This window comes from Armigeres subalbatus, chromosome 2, assembly GCF_024139115.2.
Source record: "Armigeres subalbatus isolate Guangzhou_Male chromosome 2, GZ_Asu_2, whole genome shotgun sequence".
In the NCBI taxonomy this organism is placed as follows: Eukaryota; Metazoa; Arthropoda; class Insecta; order Diptera; family Culicidae; genus Armigeres; species Armigeres subalbatus.
In genome coordinates, this window is record NC_085140.1 from 305,111,933 (window position 1) to 305,131,579 (window position 19,647).

Here is a 19,647-nt window from a genome sequence, read left to right on the forward strand (position 1 = left end):
GCTTAGAAACCTCCGGGTAAAAACTGTGGAAGTGCTGAATAAACATTAAGCAGCGAGGCGGCAATGTCCCAGTGTGGGGATGTAATGCCATAATTGTTTGCTATTGACCCGATCGGACATTACATTTCGGAATTATTGAAAAATCATTGTTTTTTCGAAATCGGATTTTTTTAACTGAAATATGGATGCAGTGGATTTTCTTTTAAGTTCAAGAAGGATTACATTAGACATAGCTTGGAAATAAATATTAATTCTAAGTTATATCAAATGACTCATACTTTACATATAACATACGATGCAACAACGAACAGATTAAGTGTTGTAGTCGGGAACGATAAGGATAAATTATACTTTTCTAATCACGGATTTCAACTGCACAGTAAAGTTCGTCAGAGAAATGGAATGTCGTCCCTATCGAAAATTAAACATAACTTTCGAACATATCGACGAGTCGCTTGATCTCTCGTCTGTGGACGCACAAATGCATGAAATACAGAACAATAATGTAACATTCAGGAAACAAGTGAATAAAGCATCAATTTTTACTTACATTCGCGCTGCCAGGGCTTCGGCCGGCTTTATCGCTTTCGATATCTCTTCCGCCTTGGCCATGATCGTGTACATGCACTTGATGTTGGCATCCATACAATCGGTCAGCTTGGTGACTGCGTTTTTGTAGATCTCCACGTTATCCGCTGTGATCGAGGAAATCGAATGCAGCACCGAGCAGAGGTTTTCGGTTAGATTGTCCACCGACGCGGCCAGGGCTTGCGCTTCCCGTTCGATTTCGTTCAGCACGTTGGGATCAATTTGGTGTAGATTGGGTGGCATCATAAACGGCTTCGGCATCAGACCGTAGGCGCTCGATCCGGGGCCACCCAATCCACCGGTAGCTGCCGATGGTGTACTCTGTCGAGAACCGCACGGATTGCTAGAATCCTTCCGCGTGACTGTCACTGGACTTGCTAGTTTGATTTTGTACTCGAGGTTTTCCGCAACAAAGTGTGTCATGTGTCCATCCACTCGAACTGTCCCTTCCAGATTGTAGGGGAAAGACGCATCTGAAATTAAAATAGTTGATCCAAAGTTTACCATGATAGAAAGCATGACCATGATTGACATGATGAAACCCAAGAGGGACTCTGCACTCTCACGAGTTATTATTGAAAAATCTGATAAATTGTCCAGGATAAAAAAATTGAAACTCCTACTAGGTAGATTCTGCAATTCGGACAAAACCGAATTTGTACAATCTTTTTCATGTTAGTTCATATGTGGAAAGCATTACTTTTAGCAGCTTGAGATATGATTCTCGATAGTGCTCGGAAATTTCGCCTAAATTTGGTTGCAATTTGAAATAATAAAGTAATTTGCTCAGGACAGGAATCCCCTTGACTTACCTTTCCTCTTATCACAATCGAGTGAATCAGGTCGCTTCCGAGTTTGCGACGAAGATGACGATGACGAACCGGAACCTACGTGTTGACCGTCATCACCGCCGGAATGCTCTTCCCCATTATTGGTGCCACCGAAGAAATTTTGCGTGTAAGCAATTTCACTGTACGATTCCGTCATCGCCGCCGGGATATCCTCTACCTCATCCCCGTCTGGAACATCGGTGGCCACATCTTCCATCTCTCCATCCGGGTTTCTGGCTTGATACTGAGGCGACTGATCGATAAATGGATTTCTAAGTTCACCAGACATCCAAACTAAATTAACCTTCGGAGATATCCAACTGTATGTAATCACAGTCACGTAACCGAAATATGTTCACAATTCAACTTTGATTTATCATACTTTTTACATTAACAACACTGGGATTTTATTTTCATTTAATATCTAATCCTTTCACTAAATATCGTGAAAAAAAGAATGATTTTTTCACGCGTCTTGTTTACATTCAGCACAGTACACACTGACAATTAGGGTGATCGAGAGGATATCAAGAAGCGCGACACGAATCGTAACAAAAGTTCTCGCACAGACAAAAAAAAAAAGATTTTTAATCTTTACCGTCCAAATTCCCCAAAGAATCCAATGATGCCTTTAGAGCCTGTTTTTGAAATTTGAAACAAAATATCAAAAAGTACTACCTAATAACTTATATTCTAATTATTATGAGGTTTTTGATGTGATAAAATATTTTAGTTACAAGATAAACATTGTCGCTGTCGTCGCTGTCCGAAACATTATTTGACAGTTGGTACCACACATGTTTCGGACAGCAGAACAAAGGGAATCGAAGCGACAATCTTTATCTTGTAACTAAAATATCTTTTATGTGATATCATGGGAAACGAAAATAAGATGAATGAACTTTGACATCAAGATAATAGTACCAACAAATTCTTCAAGCCGGTTCGCACAGCATCATTTTTGCTATCGCATATAAACCCACTAAATTCTTGTTAATCATCGACTTGCCACTTAATTTATGTACATTTTTTTGAAGAGGAAGTGACTTGATTAACTTCCTCGACGGAGTCTTACAGAGGTTAAACAATAATTTTCATTATTAAAACAAATGAACAATAAAACTTAATTTCATAAAATGGCAGTGCCTTTTTTCTTAGCTAAATATCATGTATAATTGTAAACATCTGGCAACACTGTGAAATTATCGCGACGTCCTTTTCTTTACCGACGGCGACGGCTGACGTCGATGTCAAAAGCACGAACCAAGCGCGAGGTAGAGGTATCATCGTCCAGGCGCGTGCTCGGCACCTTCAGTCTTGGACTGACTTTTGTTGTGATCAGTAGCGCTTTCTGAGTCGATCAGAAGAAAGTCCTCTCTCTCGCGGCCAATCGATTTTCGAAGAAAAGTAAGAAGAAATACCCAGTGGCTGAAAGTGATTAATTTGCCAAAAACGAGGCATTGAAAATAGCAAAGTCCCTGTGTACTGTCTGTGCGTTTTTGTTTCGTTTTTTGGGTTCTTTCGTTAGTCCCACTTGGTCGGTATTCTTTTTTTTGCGTTCAAATCTGTCCGCTTTTGGTTCCGGTCGAAAATCGCGGATGAAAAATCTGCAGTCCCCACGTCTGTCCGAAAAATTTTAAGGTGTTGGTGCGGTCAGCAGTAAAAGTGACCTCGGAAGTTTTTCTTTCGTTCGATTGTTAATCCTTGTCTGGCGATCCTTAACCGGATCGTTCTTTTCTTGAATTGGGTGGAATATTTCCTTTCGTGAAAGGCGGAACCGCGTACCGGAGCAACGCTGGAAGCATGGCGGAAAATGAAGATTTAAGTAATAGTCTTAGTAGTAGTAGTAGCAGCAGTGAGGACATGCACTTTTTCGAAGGAGTCGAGAAGCTGTTGGAGATCTGGTTCGAGCCGAATCCGTCCAACAAAAATGCTGATCTGAGGAAAATTCCCAGGTAAGTCGTTTTTTTTGTTTCTCCTTTATTACTGCCTACTCCGACATAGCGCTACATGGCAATTCTTGTCCTTGCATGTTGAATTTATTGGAACCTGCAGTCAATTATTTTACCTACCTATATAGGTAGATTGGTACGCTTATTGATGGGTGCTATATGATATGATAAGCTACGGTGAATTCGATTTCCTGTTGTAGAGAAATTAAATTAATAGGTACTATACTAAAAATACACTATTCTGACCGTGTAGAAAATTGTTTATTTAATGAATCAAAAATATTTACTCCGGAAATAACGGGGTTGTTGCATGAAGAATGAAGATACCTTTATTGATTTTTATTGTTAAAAATACAACATTCCTTCCAGAACAAAAAAAGGGATCGCTTTTAACGCGGTTCGATTTTACCAATATTTGGGTTTCTCAAATTTCATGCTTAATAATTACCGTCTCTTAATTTTTCTTCGATATTTTGTGGATTTTTTCATGGGGTCAATTCAATGTTTCTAATGAATCCAAAGACCAGAGATAACCAAACCGCCTTAAAGCGATTCCAGTTTAGATAAAAGATGATGGACATAATCACATAATTTATTACTACAGAATTATCTTCATCAATAATTAACTTCTATTCAACGACCACGTTAGGTTTACAATCAAGGTTTTTAATTAGCTCTTGAAACTAAATCTCGCGTGATTTTTGAAAACGTCGTAAGTCCAAATGAGAGACTCTCTTTCATTACGCTCTCTTTTCCTAATATCTAGGCTAGTTTAAAATTTGTTGCAATATTTTCACCTCAGCACATTAGACAAAGCTATTTTCTTCAGATCGGTGCAGGAAAATCCAATGTAAATGTTATTATGGCTTTGTAATAATCGAAAGAGAAAGTAAACAAAGAGAGCCTCTCTTTTGGACTTACGACGTTTTCAAAAATCACGCGAGAAATGTTCGTTCAGTATCTCAAAAAAAAAAAAATCTCCGGACTCCGAACACTTTATATAGAAAATTCACCTGAATTTCAACGACTTGAATTTCTAAATTGAGAAATTATTTATCAGTGGCGTGACCAATTCTTAGTCGCGGCTGCGAGATGCCATAAACGACCGGCGGTGGCGATCTAAACGAGCAGTCAGAGTAGTGCGAGGAAAAAAAGCTGCATGTAGTAAGATCACCTCAATAAGGTCTGCATCTGCATGCAGAGTACTAGTAATAGGGAGCCCGCAACAGTTGCAAGCAGATGATCAGGGAAGCGAAAGACAAATCCTAAACTAAGTTTATCGATTCCATAAATGAGAACTAAATCGCAGGACTTGGTAATCATATGGCTACCGATTCTGCCTTATAAACAGGAGGTCATGGGTTCAACAATTCCGTAATTTACCGTTGAAAAAGTCTAGAGCACTCGGACTGTGCAACATTGAGGTTGGAAAGCAACTCCCATGCTCCATCCATTGGTTATTATTATATATTTTCTCAGACTAAGGCCGGAGTGGCCTGTGCAGTGCATAAAAGTCTTCTCCATTTATTTCGGTCCACAGCTGCACGTCACCAACCACGCAGTCGGTTCGGACCGTCTTCCACGTGATCGATCTACCTTGCTCGCTGCGCATCTCCCCTTCTTGTGTTCGTCGAATAGCTGCCGAGAACCATTTTCACTCGATTATTGTCCGACATTCTGGCTACGTGTCCGGCCCACCGCAGTCGTCCGATTTTTGAGCTGTGAACGTGATTCACTATGCTGCCGCAACTTGCGAAACATAGCCACTACCAGTTTCATGTTCAAGCTTCCATTCGTAATCCTTAATTCGTCGCCTAGGTTGTTACCGATTGTATCGAGGCATATTATCTCTTATGCCGTTTGTATTACAGTATTACAGTCGGAAGGGCCGTCGGATCATGTCTGTTTAGTGTCCTACCTAACACCAGGACTTGGGCTTGTGCGCTTTGAATGGCACATTGGGGGAGCCTGCTTGCGGATACATGCAGCTTTTTATAGAAGTTTTACAAAGCCCACTGTCAAACCCTACCTCATCTTAGACAGGCATTAAAACTCGCAGTAGTCCTGGGGAGAGATTGTTGACATAGTCCCTACTGCCCCCTGAACTTCAACGGATTTCAAAACAAGCGACTTCAACGTTGTGAACAAAAGATTTGTTGATGTGGTTTAAATCTTCTACAAAAAATAAATAACATAGTATCGATGATCACAGTTCTAAGTCGGAATGTATCAAGTCATAGTGGACTTTTGAGCCGCGTAACCTTCGCAACAATCTAAGCAAATATTGAAGGCGTTCATTTCGGTCACATCGGAGACATCGTTCGTAAACTGGAAATGTCATACGTGTTGCTTCTACTCACAACGATCCAATACAAAGTTAAGGACGACTCTTATTGTTTCTAGGATTTTCCACCTACGTGAGCTACGAAGATAATATCCCCCAAACGCTGACGTTGTCAACATTTTTGCTGTTTTCTTCGAAAAGGAGTACACCAGATCGTCGCCTGCACTGTATAACAACTTCTTCGCGCATATTCCTATTCATGACATCGCTTTGCCCATCATTCAGCCTGCCCAGTTCAGTTAGTTAGCCAGTTTAGTTCAGCCTGTACTGTACAGGTCCCCTCAAAAATCTTGATATTGATAAAGGCGCTGACATGGACGGCTTTCACGCACTCCTTTACAAGAACTATGCCACAGTCCTGAATGAGCCGATTTCAATCTCAACTAGGCCATGAGTTAAAGGAAGTTACCGACGGTATGAAAAATGTCTCGAATCGCACCGATCTACTGGTAGAGCAACTGCAGAAGTGTCGACAACTATATTGCAGTTCTACGCATAACTGTTCCATATGCATAGGAATCCTAGCAAACATGATACAAATATGCTTATTACGGCAGTATAAAGGTGCCACAATACTTTGTTGCAAAAACATTGTTTTGGAAAAGCTAGTTCACAAAATCGTATGCGGAATAGCGTCTTCACTCATCTCTAATATTCAGCACTGCTTAATGAATCAGCATTCCACGACGTCGAACTTGACGTCATGCACAACTGAAGTGTCACGAGAAGTTGAATCCAGGCGACAAGTGGATTTCATCATTATAGACTTTGATAAGGCATTTGATACCGTTCCACATCTGATTATTGTTTTCTTAGAACTATCATGATGATAGTTTACGGAATCGATCTTATCATACATTACTGGCCGACAAGCGTCCGCGTCGTGGCTGTCAACAGCACACGTTCTCGGATAATACGCATATCTTCTAAAACACCTCGAGGAAGCGTACGGGAATTGTGGGTAAAACCAACACCACTTCAAATCTCTGATTTGAGGTGATTATCTGACAGAATGTTGAAACACTTTGAATAAACTTTCGATTTCTTGTATTTCTAGACATTTTGTAACTGGCGGATATGCATAACAGTCGAGATAAACCAAAAATAGCATTGATCACCATTGACGAGATGAGTTATCTTAATTTTTTGTATCGGTGTATAAGCTTCTTCGACTAAAATTTGTTCATTTTCAGTATGTAATCCATCTCTGATCCATAATTGAACATCATTTTGTATATTTTGTAGAAAAATAGGGGAAAGACGGCAGGTTTTGTTCTATTATTGTCAGGGGGGTTTTTGTCGACCAAATTTTATGACATTTGGCCACAATATTCTTTGATATGCAAAGAATGCTTAGGCTAAACTTGAGCATAGTCAGTCATAAAAAAAACCCCTGCCAATAATAGAACAAAACCTGCCAAAGCCGTCATTCCCCCTAATTAACTTTTCTAATTTTATTAACATCCACATGTAGCTCATCATTATTATGTTACCAATTGAGGTAAGTTCGGCACTTGCCTTCGAATCGCAAAATTCTTCTGATTTACTGGACTCATCAGTTGCATAAATGTAATTCAAGTATTAAAAAAACGAAGTAATAAGAATCTGATAAAATAACTAAGAGATTGATTATGCTATAGACGTGACAGGTCTAGGGGGGTAATATTAAGTCATAAAGGATAATCTGCAGGTCGAATAACAAAAGCGCTAAAAAGAAACATATTTTTTAGGTTAGGAACAACAGTATATGCTCAATCCATTCTCTAGTGTTGTACTTTCGTGATCCATTTTCATCCTTTTAAACATAAAGCTTGTCACATGCGAAGCTGGTCATTTTCATTTCTTGACATTACATTACTGCACCATACACAATGAACTTCAAATCGCTGCGGCTTTTTAAAATATGAAATAACAATTGAAATTTTGATCGATATTTACATTAGTTACTAAATTTGTTACTAACTTTGTAACTAACTATGTGAGATCTGTGGCCGTGCGGTTAGCGACGTCAATCGTCTAAACGCATGTGCTGTGGAGTGTGGGTTCGATTCCCACACCGGTAAGGAGAAACTTTTTTTCGTGAAGCGAAAAGTTCTCCACTGGTCCGCTGGGTGTTGTGCTAATGTCCTTGTCCGTTGTCTAATGCTAGATGTTAGATGTTCAGTCTGTGCGATGACCTCTGGTCGAAGACGGTGATTCTGTCTTTTTAACATTAATATACCATTGAAGAAACTAAAGAAAATATAAAGGTGATGATGGTTTTAAATATAAACAATTTTGTTCAACCATCGTTTGTGAGTGGCCCCAATACATGAATTTCAAGCATAAATATCTAAGAGCACCTCCACGAGAGTCCTCATCTGGGTCCCTATCGCTATTTCCAGGCTTTATATAGGGCCCCTCTTCTACACCGGTAGTATTTAAACGGGAATGTAAAATAAGAACGCAACTCAAAATTAGCCGTCAGTTTCCAAATTTAGCGCCCGATACTGGGTTGCTAAATTTCTATACAGGGTTGCTATTTTGTGGAACGTCACTTTAGTATTGATCAAAATTGCAGAAAACTGTTTCCTTTTTCAAAACAATTTCGGCGTATGTAAATAGCAAGGGAAATATTAAATTTTTGGATCACGTACCCCCAGTTCAATACCGCCAAGAAGATGCAGTTACAGTAATAGATCAGCTACGATGAACAGCGATGCACACCGGCGCCCGCCAGAGCCCACATTATTTATGGATGTTTCGTGAAAGAAAATCATACTGTTTTCTTTTTGTTGCAAGTTATTCCAAGAAGGAGGTCTTCCAGGAATCTATCTTTCAGAAGGTTCTTTTAGTAATTAATCAGTATGTTCTTCAAGGAGTTCCTCCAGAAAATCTCCCGCAAGTTTATCTTTTCTGTCATCTATTCAAACTTGATTTGTTAGGATCACTGGAAGATTTCTCCGGGAGTTTCCCAGCAATCTTTGAGTTCCTTTAAGAAACTTAAGCAATTCCCCCAGAATAGTTTTCGGATTTCTTCCAGAATCCCTCGAATTTTTTTTATTGGGATTTCCCTATAATCACTTTTGTGGCTTCATTTAAAAACTTAGCAAGTTTTTCCGAGAGACTGTTATTAAACATTTCTAGGAACATTTTTCAAATAGGCGTAACTGTGTTTCAGCTTGAAATTTAAAACGAGTACCTAGATTTTCAATTATGTTGTTATTTCATTTAAAATTGTTTAATATTCGATACCATCCCTACTTGGTGTGTTGGTTTTGACCCTCACAGGGTGTCGATCTTACCCGCACCCCATCCGATTCGGCTTGAAAATGGACTGTTCGCGTTTCATCAGAAATCAAATTCTACACACAAAAAAAAATCGTTGGTAAAATTAAGAAAACGTTGTTAAAAGTGAGAAAATTAGTTAGTGATTTTCAGTAGAAAGTATAAGATTGTTGAATCTACAATTGTAAAAATGTCACTTCAGAGAAACCGTCGACAAGAGTTGAATTTTCAAAATAACACTTAACTTTTAAAATTAAATGTGTATTTTTCATTTGAATTAACTAGTGATATTTTCAAAATCACAATCGGTATGCGCTTTCAATTTCACAATAAAGTTTACCTATTTAAAATATAAATAAAATTTTACGCATTTGAATTTTTCACATTTTATTTTTCATTCATACCATTTTATATTTACATTATAACAAACAAACAGTAATTTTATGCTGCTCCTGCTGATTTATCAGCTGATGAAATGAGATTGAATTGTTGGATATCATCTGGATTCAGACATGGTTGCCGATGCCATGATGCCGACTTCACTTTTGTCCGGGTACATGCCATCGATGTCCTCATTGTAGCGCAGGAAAGAGCCCTTCTTGATGACACTTATTTCTACTCTCGGAACCATCGCAGGAGATGCCTTTGGAAAGGTCAATATTTTACCAGCAGACCTGCATGACGTATCGAGATGTAATGAGCTTTTCCTTTTGCATTTGATAATACAATACCAACCTTTAGCCTAGCAGAATATCGTGATACAGCCCGGATCAAGAAGCTCAGGTTGTGATCCTCGAGAATGTACCCAATGCGGTCCTTGGTGCAATCGTTTTCGGCAAGGGTGCTTATGCTGCTGGAAGAGTTACTGCAGAAGTTAATGAAGCACCAACGGGAAGAGTGGAACTGCTCGTTGTTGTTGTACTTGAATATGCCGGGCAATTTTCAGTTCCGACACCGATAGCGACAGTAAATAAATAAAGATTGTCTAAAAATATTTCGCGCTTATTTTTGTGTATCTGTCACTGATCGATAATCTTTGGCTGCCAGTTTATTCATTCTTCCTATCAGTGTTGCCAAAAACGTGAAATGTTAAAGTTTGATTGAGAATTTTACAATTTTTTTATTGAGTGTTTTAACTGTTAAAATCAGAATATTAAATTGAAGAAAAACTTTCGAATCAATTAATTTAGCACTCGATATAACAATTTTAGCTCTTAAAAATACCAAATTTTCCACATTTTTAAAATAAAACTTAAAAAATGTTGGAATCCCAACTTTTTTTGGCTCTCACGGAAGCCTCAGAATACCCATTAAAAGTGATTAATTTACCCATTTTTTGGAATTGTTCTCAGATGTCAAAATATGGGTATTTTTCCAAAAACACAAAAAGGGTATTTTTCTCCCATTACCGAGATCGATTATTAGTTTAGAAAATGGGTAAATTGTAGGCACAGAAAAACTTAAAACGTGAAATCGCCATCTTAACTTTTTCCTTCAGAAAGCAGTAAAATTAAAACCAGGATGTCTGCCGGCATTCCTGAATTCCGAGGGTTTTTTTTTGGAGCATGTAAATAGTGTTTTATATTCACACAAGATATAGAGGTAAGTAAAAAAAGCACTCTTTCAGTTCCGGTTGGTTGTACCTTTTGTGACCGTACTTTTCAGATAACATAACGCAGTGCCTCCCGCTGCTCCTGTTCCTCCATCACAAGACCCGTTGGATGAGGATGGCACAAAATAATGGGAAACAAGTGCCTGTCTTAAAAATGGATAAAGCCACTTTGAGCGGTTCAGATAGGTCCCAGGAGGACCTTCGTTTCCAGGCGATCCGACGATCGCCACATCCCGAAATACCAAAACCAAACTGTGCCAAGTAATTTGTGATCAGGTGCTCCGTAGGCTCGTCGTAGGTAAACGTTTTGACGTGTAATTATGTTTTGTGTTGATAGAAATAAATAAAATGTTGTTCATTATTAGAGAAACTTAATCCGTGCTTGTTTTAAATTAATTTCGATTTCCACATCCTAACCTCAATTTTTCGTTTTAATGATTGCGGTTTTTTTACCCATTCTCTACAGAAATACCTAGAGTAAAAAATACCCATTTAATGAAGTTTGTTGGGAGTACTCATTAATGAGTAAACGCGATGTACTCATTTAATGAGTTATGCCGCTTTTCTTCATAATGGGTACCAGAATACCCATTAATGGGTATTCTGAGGCTTCCGTGCTGTGTATCGGGAAATATTGTCATGCGACCTCATGGACTTATGCATAAAGGGCCAAATTATGGTTGTATGCAAATTTTAGACCGAAAAATAGCTTCATAGATTAGGGAGCTGTGAAGTAGCTTAAGGTGTCGGATTTACCCACTTTTCCCTTACATTCTTCGGCGACCGTTTGATTTATTCCCAAACGGACTGCGAGGAAGAGCTGTAGGCTGATATAGATAAAATGCTGATATGATTCAACACAAAAAAAGTCACTTGTCATAAGACGAGTTAATACAATCCCATTGAATTCCACCACTTAAATGTATCTTGACAGATACGTATTTCGACCTCAGTAAGGCCGTCTTCAGTGTCTCGTACTTGACTCGACTCGATGACTTGAAGTCGAGTCAAGTACGAGACACTGAAGACGGCCTTACTGTTGAGGTCGAAATACGTATCTGTCAAGATACAATTAAGTGGTGGAATTCAATGGGATTGTATTAACTCGTCTTATGACAAGTGAAGACATTCCACTAAAAAGCTCAAAATAATTTTCTTAACAAAAAAAGTGCATTCACACTACTGGAACCCTGTGCATCACCAGTACATAATGAAAATTACCCTAGTGAACAGTGTGCATTCAGTCCAAGGAGCTAGACTTTACTAAGGTGGCGCAGATCAGCGCAGCGTGCCACTAGTTGTCCCTTTCACTCTCCCGCTGATCTTATGTAACGCAAATAGTGACGTCACTATTTGCGTTGCATAAGATCAGCGGGAGAGTAAAAGGGACAACTAGTGGCACGCTGCGCTGATCTGCGCCACCTTAGTAAAGTCTAGCTCCTTGCATTCAGTCTGCGACTTGGGAGTGATTGTTGATTCGAAGCTCAGATTAAACGGGCATATTGGAATCATAATGGCAAAAGCATTTGCCACATTAGGATTCATCCGCCCTCATGACTTGTCTTACCGCCATCTATTGTTTGGAAACATTACACTGTTCACTAGAACGCAGCACTCTTGAATATGCGGCACCGGATGGGTTCCCAATTTCACAAATTATTAAATAATCGTAAAACTGAACACATTTTTGATTATTTAAATAAATACACCCATAGATATAATCCCAACGTTCAATTGAGGGGCCTTTTTTGCGGAAAATGTCAGTACAGGTCATTTCATTGGAAGTATTGTTTATAAGGAACGTTTGTAACATTTTGTTTGGAATGACCTCTATTTTGTACTTCTTCACGAGCTTTAAACGTTTCTAAAACCCATCGCAAGCGGCACGCACGATCTGCATGAGCATTTCGTTCCAGATTTTGAGAATTACGTCTTGAACTGGTCCAAGTTACTGACCTTGTAAGCTGTACGACAGCTTTAACATAATAAAGGACCAAACAAAAAAGTTAAGAGGGTTCAAATCCGGGAAGCTGGGAGGTCGCAATGTTTTGTCCAAAAAGTCGATGAAATTGTCCCCATATTAGGCTAAAATCGCAATTTCCGTGTATAAAGGGTTAACGTCCTATTGGAACACGTAGGGCTCATCTCCGTCTTAGCACCGGGTCACTGGAGGCATTAATCGTCCCCAAAACCTCAGTTTTGTAGTACACCGCAATGATTTTGACATTCAAAAACGGCTATTTATGATGCCCCAATCCATTTTCAACGCACGTAATAAACAAACAACAAGTGACAGAATGTCAACACCACACACATCCGATAGCGTATATATACCGCTAACGCTGACACCAATACTAATACAGAATATGTACATTGGGCTTACAAACACAATGATCAAACATTTGTATTCGAACTTATTGAACTAATTATGTTTTTTTGCGCGTAATTACCATACTCAGTGCTAATCAATTGAGTGAATCTATGACAAAAGTCATTCTATGTCTTGAATAATCAAAACACGAATGTCAAAACTCGGAGCGAATGTGCTTCATGAAAGTGAATATTTTATGCTCTGGTCCCCATATCAACTAACGTACATTATTTCTATCGAACGAGTACAGCAGAAGTTTATAAGGTTTGCACCAAGATGAAAACACCACTAGGTGTTCCAATCTGCCAAATTCACGATTCAGCCATCTTGGATTTTAGTATGGGAGAGCCAGCCGGTTTGTTTTCGTTTTGCACTGAAAATGAATTTTTCTACCTCGCCTTCTTCTCTTCCACAAACTTGACAGATTGGAGGACCTGCACCTAGTACTGTATTCATCTTGGTTTGCACTGCGCTAACTACCTAGGAGGTTTGTGTTGGAGGGATCCAGTCAATCTTCAGGGGGAGAAGGCGGAGCATCGAAGCCCTACCCCGACATGTGCGACATCTGGATTTGGTTCTAAAATGTAAACAACAGTGTTAAATCTCTACCACCTTTTTGTTATGGCGAGGCAATTTTTATGTACACTTTTATTTTCGATATTTTATCAAAATCAAACACTCAATCATGCAGCAATATAACGTTGAGGTATGCTTGAGATACCTGCTTGATTGAAGGGACTCGTAAAAGAATTTATTGACAGTAACTAACCGAATATACATATGCTCGCATTAACGATTGCGCCCTAACAGTGGTTCTAAGCTTCGATGCAGAGTACACGAGCTGAAACCAGCAGAGTACACGGGTAGAAAACCAGCCACTGCCAATAATTCATTAACAACAAAATTAATATTCTTTTTTGACTTAATCAACGGTATCATGATTGCCCAGACAGATCCTGACGTTCCTTCACGATGATGACGCATTTTTCGAAGATAGTGTTAATTCAAACAAATAAACGTCACTATATATGAGAGTATATTTAGTATATTTAGGGGCAGCAGGGACTATGTCCAAGGGCTTGACGATCCCTCCCCAGGCCATCTGCGAGTTGTGGCGCCTGCCTAGGATGTGGTGGGGTTTGACAGTGGGCCCTGTTAAACCTCTATAAAAAGCTGCATGAATCCGCAAGTAGGCTCCACCAAAGCGACCGTGTGCCGCTCAAAGCGCACAAGCCCAAGTCCTGGTGTTAGGTGGGACGCTAAACAGCCCTGACACGACGGCCCTCCGACGAGACAGGAGGTTTGCGCAGGCCCAATAAGCCGCCTTTAAAACAACCATTACGAACAACATAGAAGATAATACGACTCGATACAATCGGCAACGACCTAGGCGACGAATAAAGGATCACGATTGGAAGCTTGGAACATGGAACTGCAAGTCGCTTGGCTTCGCAGGTTGCGACAGGATAATCTACGATGAATTACATCCCCGCAACTTCGATGTCGTAGCGCTGCAGGAAATCTGCTGGACAGGACAGAAAGTGTGGAAAAGCGGGCATCGAGCGGCTACCTTCTACCAAAGCTGTGGCACCACCAACGAGCTGGGAACCGGCTTCATAGTGCTGGGAAAGATGCGCCAACGCGTGATTGGGTGGCAGCCAATCAACGCAAGGATGTGCAAGCTGAGGATAAAAGGCCGTTTCTTCAACTATAGCATCATCAACGTGCACTGCCCACACGAAGGGAGATCCGACGACGAGAAAGAAGCGTTCTATGCGCAGCTGGAGCAGACATACGATGGATGCCCACTGCGGGACGTCAAAATCGTTATCGGTGACATGAACGCTCAGGTAGGAAGGGAGGAAATGTATAGACCGGTCATCGGACCGGATAGTCTGCATACCGTATCGAACGACAACGGCCAACGATGCATAAACTTTGCAGCCTCCGCGGAATGGTAGTCCGAAGCACTTTCTTCTCCCGTAAGAATATCCACAAGGCCACATGGAAATCACCTAATCAAGTAACGGAAAACCAAATCGACCACGTTCTAATCGACGGTAAATTCTTCTCCGACATCACGAACGTACGCACTTACCGCAGTGCGAATATTGAATCCGACCACTACCTCGTCGCAGTATGTCTGCGCTCAAAACTCTCGACGGTGATCAACACGCGTCGGAGTCGTCCGCCGCGGCTAAACATTGGGCGGCTACAAGACGGTAGACTAGCCCAAGACTACGCGCAGCAGCTGGAAGTGGCACTCCCAACGGAAGAGCAGCTAGGCGCAGCATCTCTTGAAGATGGCTGGAGAGATATTCGATCCGCCATTGGAAGCACCGCAACCGCTGCACTAGGCACGGTGGCTCCGGATCAGAAGAAACGACTGGTATGACGGCGAATGTGAGCAGTTAGTTGAGGAGAAGAATGCAGCATGGGCGAGATTGCTGCAACACCGCACGAGGGCGAACGAGGCACGATACAAACGGGCGCGGAACAGACAAAACTCGATTTTCCGGAGGAAAAAGCGCCAGCAGGAAGATCGAGACCGTGAAGAGACGGAGGAACTGTACCGCGCTAATAACGCACGAAAGTTTTATGAGAAGTTGAACCGTTCACGTAAGGGCCACGTGCCACAGCCCGATATGTGTAAGGACATAAACGGGAACCTTCTTACGAACGAGCGTGAGGTGATCCAAAGGTGGCGGCAGCACTACGAAGAGCACCTGAATGGCGATATGGCAGACAACGGTGGCGGTATGGTAATGAACCTAGGAGCACGCGCGCAGGACATGCGACTTCCGGCTCCGAATCTCCAGGAAATCCAGGAGGAGATCGGCCGGCTGAAAAACAACAAAGCCCCTGGAGTTGACCAACTACCAGGAGAGCTGTTTAAACACGGTGGTGAAGCACTGGCTAGAGCGCTGCACTGGGTGATTACCAAGGTTTGGGAGGATGAGGTTCTGCCGCAGGAGTGGATGGAAGGTGTCGTGTGTCCCATCTACAAAAGGGCGATAAGCTGGATTGTAGCAACTACCGCGCAATCACATTGCTGAACGCCGCCTACAAGGTACTCTCCCAAATTTTATGCCGTCGACTAACACCAATTGCAAGAGAGTTCGTGGGGCAGTACCAGGCGGGATTTATGGGTGAACGCTCTACCACAGACCAGGTGTTCGCCATACGTCAGGTATTGCAGAAATGCCGCGAATACAACGTGCCCACACATCATCTATTTATCGACTTCAAAGCCGCATATGATACAATCGATCGGGACCAGCTATGGCAGCTAATGCACGAAAACGGATTTCCGGATAAACTGATACGGTTGATCAAGGCGACGATGGATCGGGTGATGTGCGTAGTTCGAGTTTCAGGGGCATTCTCGAGTCCCTTCGAAACCCGTAGAGGGTTACGGCAAGGTGATGGTCTTTCGTGTCTGCTATTCAACATCGCTTTGGAGGAGTAATACGAAGGGCAGGGATTGACACGAGTGGTACGATTTTCACGAAGTCCGTCCAGTTATTTGGCTTCGCCGACGACATTGATATCATGGCACGTAACTTTGAGAGGATGGAGGAAGCCTACATCAGACTGAAAAGCGAAGCTAAACGGATTGGACTAGTCATCAACACGTCGAAGACGAAGTACATGATAGGAAGAGGCTCAAGAGAGGTCAATGTGAGCCACCCACCACGAGTTTCTATCGGTGGTGACGAAATCGAGGTGGTTGAAGAATTCGTGTACTTGGGCTCACTGGTGACCGCCGATAACGATACCAGCAGAGAAATTCGGAGACGCATAGTGGCTGGAAATCGTACGTACTTTGGACTCCGCAAGACGCTCCGATCGAATAGAGTTCGCCGCCGTACCAAACTGACTATCTACAAAACGCTTATAAGACCGGTAGTTCTCTACGGACACGAGACCTGGACGATGCTCGTGGAGGACCAACGCGCACTGGGAGTTTTCGAAAGGAAAGTGTTGCGTACCATCTATGGTGGGGTGCAGATGGCGGACGGTACGTGGAGGAGGCGAATGAACCACGAGTTGCATCAGCTGTTGGGAGAACCATCCATCGTTCACACCGCAAAATCGGAAGACTGCGGTGGGCCGGGCACGTAGCCAGAATGTCGGACAGTAATCCGGTAAAATGGTTCTCGACAACGATCCGACGGGAACAAGAAGGCGAGGTGCACAGCGGGCAAGGTGGATCGATCAGGTGGAGGACGACTTGCGGACCCTCCGCAGACTGCGTGGTTGGCGAAGTGCAGCCTTGAACCGAGCTGAATGGAGAAGTCTTTTATGTGCAGCACAGGCCACTCCGGCCTTAGTCTGATGATAAATAAATATATGAGAGTAATTCCAACAGCATCGGCATACAATTTGTATTGTTCTCACAATACTGATTGTATGGAGTCTGGCCTGGGCAATCCGCTAGCGAAGCATCGTTTAGTGTTTTGTCAGAATAGTAAGAAACTTGTTTCCGGGTCGATAACGTTTGGATTGCTATCGGTGCTGCCATCGGCGTCCGTTTTGAAAACAGGTAATAACTGTGGAAGTGCTCAGGGATGCTCTCAATGAACACAAACTGCGAGACGACAGTGATCTGGTTGTGGAAAGCGATGCTAGTGAAAGAAAAGGTTAAATTCAAGCAGCTTTAAGCAAATTTCGAAAAGCGAACATTTTACTATTGATTTAGTTTTTAGCTTAAACCAAATTTCGAAAAAGCAAACATTTTTATCAATGAATCGCCTGCTTTGAGCGTGCTTACAGCGGCACACTAGGAGTTAACTTTCAAAATCAGTATCAGTATGGCGAAAGGCATCTAAGCTTCGATTTATCAACATTAAGCACCTTCATCGAAAAAATATTTGGTAGCCGCAGTACAGTAGGGATCCTATAATGAGAGATATGCGAAAGCGGCCATTGTAAGCCAATCGAGCATTGAGAACTGTCAAAACGTGAGCCAAATGAACATTGTTATGCTACGTTTAGACAAGGCAAGTGAATTGAGCAAGTCGCTTGAATCGAACGCGAACTGAACGTGTAAACACCTTAAATCAATTCACTTGAACGAAAAGAAAGTTGAACATGTTCAACTTTTGGCAAGTCAATTGAATTCAACTGAGTTGTTCAATTCACTTGCCCTGTCAAAACGTAGCATTATTGTTGCAGAATGAGACGAGATTGAAAGGTATTGAGATAGATTTTAAGAGAAGTTCCATCGAATAAACAATTTGTTTTACTTTCGCGAGTAGAAGTAATCTAGTTTATGTATCGTGTTTCGCCTATTTGTATTGCACTTTTATTTTAGTGATAATGCTTATTTAAACACTATTAGTGGACAGACAAACATATTCCAAATTGTTATCAAATGCAAAGTCATATGCAAGCCTCAACATTTTGCGCTGCGGCAAGTGCTGGAAGCGTTTGCTAACAAGAGTAACAGCGTTGCTAAATCGTCTGAAAAAGTATTTGCATATCTCTCATTATAGGATCCCTACAGTACAGGACACCTTCGTACATAACCTGTACCAAATAGTTTTTCATGAAAAGTTTTAAATTTTGAGAAAACCAAATTGTTAGATGTCTTTCGCCATACAAATTTCTGGTGGTTAACTCATGTTGACTATTTTGCGCATATACTATAGCGTACCTTCGTACATAACCTGTACCAAATAGTTTTTCATGAAAAGTTTTAAATTTTGAGAAAACCAAATTGTTAGATGTCTTTCGCCATACAAATTTCTGGTGGTTAACTCATGTTGACTATTTTGCGCATATACTATAGCGCCTGGATGTGACAGCGGCGGGTAGAAAATCAGCCACTGCCAATAATTCATTATCGAACGTTTTATTTTTTATCCAATTACAAAATCCACCTTAACGAAGTGTACTCGAATGGACTCTAGAGATAACAATTCCGAATTTCGTTTTTCTAACCGCCATACTATTGTAAATTTATTATACATAGGACTAACTATACAATAGTATAAGATGTGCTGGAACCTGTATGACCATATCTAACTATGCATCCGTGTGATGAATAGGGCTACAAATCGTTCACAGCCATGTGCTGGATTGCTGGCTGCTGGTGGTACATATTCGCACGATATCGGTTCGGTCTCGTGTTTGTGACCGGTCGGGAGAGCTTTTTTCTCACAGCCATCGCTCTGCTGTACCCCCACCAAACAGGTCGTGTAGCGTCGTGGCTGTTTAACTTTCATTGCCATCCAACGAAGCCGGTATTTCAAGATAAGAGTTTAGCAGCCTGCATTGTTCTACCTTGCAGGTCGTCGCTGATACTTGGGCGGTTGGTCAGTCGGAAGACGTTCCCATTCTTGTTTGCATAATCTGTTTGCTCCCGATCTTACATAATAATGCTAGTAGGTTGGTAAAGGTGCGGAAGCAGGGATTGCGTATTAAATGACCTTCACAAACAGGCAAAAATTAACATTAATTTATTCAACTCAAACAATTCAATAGGGAGTTGAGTAGATGATAAAAGCAAGATTTCGAAATATTCGAGTGTTTAGTAAGTCATTCGATCAACTGTAAGCTCTTTGTATATTTTTTCGAGCACGTACTGAATTTATTTTCTTCTGATTGTATTTTACACTAGCAGACCCGACGAACTTCGTTTCGCCTAACATTGATTCACTCTCTGATTAGTTCTCGAG

General features: G+C 41.3%; 2 protein-coding genes across 3 annotated transcripts in view; one reads left to right on the forward strand and one right to left on the reverse strand.

The window, feature by feature from the left end:
- Positions 1–230: 230 nt before the first annotated feature.
- LOC134216675 (BLOC-1-related complex subunit 6-like) lies at positions 231–1,902 on the reverse strand. Its single transcript, XM_062695520.1, has 3 exons — positions 1,401–1,902; positions 551–1,061; positions 231–467 (listed from the first exon to the last, which is right to left on the reverse strand). The coding sequence occupies exons 1-3, from the start codon at positions 1,705–1,707 to the stop codon at positions 422–424; spliced, it is 864 nt and encodes a 287-aa protein (XP_062551504.1). The 5' UTR covers positions 1,708–1,902; the 3' UTR covers positions 231–421.
- Positions 1,903–2,713: 811 nt separating this feature from the next.
- LOC134212537 (S-adenosylmethionine decarboxylase proenzyme-like) overlaps positions 2,714–19,647 on the forward strand; it is a 47,961-nt gene continuing 31,027 nt past the window's right edge. For both annotated transcript variants that reach the window (XM_062690498.1, XM_062690499.1), the window contains exon 1: positions 2,714–3,373. In XM_062690498.1, the coding sequence (XP_062546482.1) occupies positions 3,222–3,373 (152 nt within the window). In that variant the 5' untranslated portion in view covers positions 2,714–3,221. The remainder of the gene's footprint in view (positions 3,374–19,647) is intronic.

What these genes read in the sequence shown, in the direction of transcription:
- LOC134216675 (XM_062695520.1), bottom strand. Translation starts at nt 1,707, where the DNA reads ATGTCTGGTGAACTTAGAAATCCATTTATCGATCAGTCGCCTCAGTAT. An exon ending in CGATTGTGATAAGAGGAAAG is followed by an intron (nt 1,062 to 1,400) that starts GTAAGTCAAGGG and finishes TTTTAATTTCAG; the next exon opens with ATGCGTCTTTCCCCTACAAT. An exon ending in GAAGCCCTGGCAGCGCGAAT is followed by an intron (nt 468 to 550) that starts GTAAGTAAAAAT and finishes GTGCGTCCACAG; the next exon opens with ACGAGAGATCAAGCGACTCG.